Source organism: Electrona antarctica, assembly GCF_951216825.1.
Source record: "Electrona antarctica genome assembly, chromosome: 6".
Classification (NCBI taxonomy): Eukaryota; Metazoa; Chordata; class Actinopteri; order Myctophiformes; family Myctophidae; genus Electrona; species Electrona antarctica.
Window position 1 is genome coordinate 26,424,577 of NC_136811.1, and position 4,399 is coordinate 26,428,975.

At 41.4% G+C, this 4,399-nt stretch overlaps 1 protein-coding gene across 1 annotated transcript in view; it reads left to right on the forward strand.

The window, feature by feature from the left end:
* Positions 1 to 490: 490 nt before the first annotated feature.
* Positions 491 to 4,399, forward strand: part of slc6a3 (solute carrier family 6 member 3) — a gene marked incomplete at both ends in the record, with an annotated part of 21,332 nt that continues 17,423 nt past the window's right edge. Inside the window, 2 exons of the mRNA XM_079503701.1 lie at positions 491 to 577; positions 3,368 to 3,569. Of these exons, the coding sequence (XP_079359827.1) occupies positions 491 to 577; positions 3,368 to 3,569 (289 nt within the window). The remainder of the gene's footprint in view (positions 578 to 3,367; positions 3,570 to 4,399) is intronic.

Below are 4,399 nucleotides of genomic sequence, written 5' to 3' on the forward strand. Positions count from 1 at the left end.
CTATGGCAACAGTTTTAGGTATGGTTTATTTTTTATAGACACTGACAATGTTGTATCCATGCTGAAAATGTTCCTATTTTCATCTTCTTTTTTTCCCCACACATCAAAAAGGTAGTAAAACAATGTTACATGAACTTAGTTTATAATTCATATTTTATCTTTTGGAGTTCAAATGCGCTTGAGCAACAGGTGATGGCTAGAGATTGGCAAGCCGGGCACTGTGAACAAAATGGCTGATTATCCCATCCCTCGCTCTCTCTATGTATCTATCTATATGCACATAATATGTACATGTACTGTATATGTACACAGTATGTGTGCATGCATGCATGTGTGTATGTACTTACAGTATGTATCTACTTTCTCCCTGTCTCTCTATTTATCCATCGTTCTCTCTCCCCTTGGTACTGTACACCTACGTTCCTACTATGTAGCATCCCTCTCTGTGCCACTCTCTGGCATTTCTCTCCTTGCGGCTGTGAGACCCTCCATGCTGAGAGGGAGAGTCCCTGTTGGCCTGATGTCTCCAGTGGTAGCCCCAGAGAAACATGACACAAATACCATGGGTCCCAAAGAGGTGAGTAGGCAAATCAAACATTTAGCCAATCAGGGGAGCTTAAGAGAGAAAGTGTTATGTCCGTCCGTCTGCCCATCCATCCATCCATCCATCCATCCATCCATCCATCCATCCATCCATCCATCCATCCATCCATCCAACCATCCATCCATCCATCCATCCATCCATCCATATCTGATTTTTAATTCTATCCATCCAAGTGATGCTGATCCTTGTGAAAGAGTTCAGCAGTGGCCCCGCCCCCAACCATCTAACGATCTCTCATCTTTCTATTCATTACACCGTTTCATTCCATTATTATTCCAGTGTAAAAAAAAATTCAATTTACGTTTTATTGAATTTTAATCAAACATACATGAAAACGAAACGACTGACAATTGACAATACATACATCAACTGGGAAGGGGTAACTAGAGAGCCAGATTTAAACAACAGTGTGAATAATTTCACCTCAATCTTGGGCAATTTAATAAATAAATACACGTGGAAAAGCAGGCCAAATAAATATTCTCTCCCTTGGTTCAACAAAGAAATCCTCCAGCTTACTAAAAAGCGAGATCTTGCCCTTAAAAAGTCCCTAAAAACAAAAAACAATACTGACCACCTTCTCTTCACAGGCTTGAGGAACAAAGTGCTGTCTGAGCTAAGGAAGGCTAGGAGTAACTATTTCCACAAGCTTATTGAAGAGGCTAATGGCAACAGCTCTAAGCTTTGGCAGCATATCAACCGAGTAACAGACTCAAGTAGGCACAAGCACGCTAAAATAAATAGTCTGAAAGTAAACAATAGCCTTGTTGATAGTAATGTGGCTATGGCAAATGCTTTCAACAATTTTTTCATTAAGTCTGTAGAGGAATTGTCCAGTAACTTTAGATCCACGGAGTCACCCTATGAGGAGACTGACAATGCCCATTCAGATGATTTCCGGATCAAAAAGGTATCCAGTGATGCAGTAAAAAAATGCATCGCAAATATGAGTAGCTCTATGTCAAAGAACATTCACAGTTTATATGCTGAACTAATACAAAAAAATCAGACCTGCTTGCTAGAGCCTATCACCTACTTAGTTAATTTATCAATAAAAACAAATAGGTTCCCAGAGAGCTGGAAAACGGCAATAATTGCCCCGATCCATAAGTCAGGAGAGAAGGACTTGGCTAGCAATTATAGACCTATTGCCATTCTTCCTGTTGTCTCAAAAATATTGGAAAAGATTGTTGCTATGCAACTAACTGAATGTTTAGAGTCTAAACAACTACTGCATCCACAGCAGTTTGGATTTAGACCTAAACATTCCACAGAGACGGCTAACTGCTACTTACTTGACAGGTTCAAGGGTCTATTGGTGAGGGGACATGTTGTGGGGACAGTGTTCTTGGACCTAAAAAATTGAGTCCTGTTGTCTAAATTAAAGCACTTAAAAATGTCAGCAGAAGCTTTACAGTGGTTTAAGTCATATCTGGGAGGGAGACAACAGTGTGTCAGGGTCAATGGGGAGAAATCAACTCTGCTCCCTAACAACATGGGAGTGCCCCAAGGGTCGGTACTTGGACCGCTGCTGTTCACCATGTATATCAACGATCTTCCAAATACCTGTCCAGGCGTTAGCTGCCAGATGTATGCTGATGACACTGTCATCTATACATCTGCTAAAACAGCCAGCATGGCAGCTGCGCAGCTGACACAGGAACTGGAGAACATCTCAAACTGGCTAGAGTCGTCACAATTAACTTTAAATGTACAAAAAACGGTTTCAATGTGTATCTCCATCCGCAGCAGGCCTGCTGCGGACACCTTTGAGGTACGCATCAAAAATGAAACTCTTGCTGAAATGAGTGAAGTAAAATACTTAGGAATAATCCTGGATAAAAACTTAAAATTTGAAAAACAGGTAAAGCATATATGCAAGAAGGTTAAACCAAATCTAAATTGTTTTCGTCATATTAGAAGAGACTTATCAGCTAAAACTGCACAGCTGTACATGCATGCTATGATTTTCTCACACCTAGCATACAGCATTACAACATGGTCACAATCCTCCCAAACTGTCTTAAAACCTATAACATCAATATACAAACAGGCTATAAAAATCATGGATCAAAAACCAATGAGATGGCACCTCTGTGGTCTCTTAGAAAAACACAACCTTTTTTTGAAAATGTTGTGTTTTTTTCTAATATCAAATTGGTTTTTAAATGTTTACATGGTCATGTTTCACCTTTGTTCTCTGGACTGGTTGTTAGACTTCCGAGCTCTGGTAGAGCAACCACACGAGCCTCAACAAGTGGTAACTGTACTGTTCCCAGGTGTAACAACTCATTCGGACAGTCTGCCTTCTCAGTAAAGGGAGCAAACCTATGGAACTCTTTGCCTACGGTTCTAAAACTAGAGACGGATGGTAACGTGTTCTACAGAGGACTCAAACTATGGTTGAAATCAAATCAACTGTGTTCACATGTATAGCTTGAGTTACTAGAGTGATTATGTTTACTTGTGTATTTGAGATTATGTAATGGGTACTGTAATTTTGCTGTAAATATTATTAGAATGTATAATGTTTTGTATTTGATTGGGTGTTTTTTTTTTTTTAAACTAAATTGTATTTTTTAGAAAAGTCTCCTGTGGACAAGTGGTGAAAATTAGCACATGTGCTAACACACTGTAAATGATGCATCTACAATTTGTACAACTGTGCAATGAGCAATGCAATTGTTATGTCCATATCAAATAAATAAACATAAACATAAACATCTAATCTCATTTATTTACTGTGTTCCCGGGCATAAAAAGGTTGAGCTGATCTTGGTGAAGGAACAGAATGGTGTTCAGTTCACCTCCTCCACCCTGGTGGCTCCCGCCCAGACCAACCCCAGCGGGGTAGAGAGAGAGACCTGGGGGTCAAGAATTGACTTCTTGCTGTCTGTGATCGGCTTCGCCGTGGACCTGGCCAACGTCTGGAGGTTCCCCTACCTCTGCTACAAGAACGGAGGAGGTGAGACGACGGGTCGAGCGGGCAAAGCAAAGGATGCGGCGAGAGAGGGGAGGGGAAGGAGTTGGGATGACCTTAAGCATTTTAAACCTTCCACACACACACACACTTGTAGGGGGTGGAAAGAATTTCAGCAGAGGTTGTTGTGTGTTTGCATGTGTGCGTGCGTGCATGTCCTAAAGCATATTTGTGCACATATTACAGTGTGTGTGTGTGTGTGTGTGTGTGTGTGTGTGTGTGTGTGTGTGTGTGTGTGTGTGTGTGTGTGTGTGTGTGTGTGTGTGTGTGTGCGTGCGTGCTGTTTGAGGTTTGAATCTCTTTATAGAGATCAAAATAGGGGGGAAACCACAGCAGCTGCTGCTGCATAGATTAGCTCCAACAATCAGTAGGGCTAATGATAGCTGTTTAACACAGAGGCCTCATTATGTTTAAGAGTGGTAATGATGCTCAGAGGTACGGCTGGCAGTGGCTGGAACCCTGCTCTACTGCCTGCAGCTCAACACATCTTACACATCAGGTTTACAACGTTTCCATGAACCCTGCACGTTGTCATAACTGATTTAGAGAACAATACAGCCGACTTTCAGTGTGTGCACTTAAGCTATAACTATTATCAGAACACAGATTTTGAAGGATTGAGGAGCTGACTGACTGCCCAGTGGCTTTGCCAGGCCCATGCATTCTACACTCTGGGGGCATACTTTGGTATCACACTGGAACTTGTACTGTATGTCCTAACGTAAAGAGGAACTCTGCTGAACTTCACTGGTGTAATAATGATGCCCTTATTATGTTCGAGAGTGGTAACGTTAATGCATACTGTAGTAATGGCT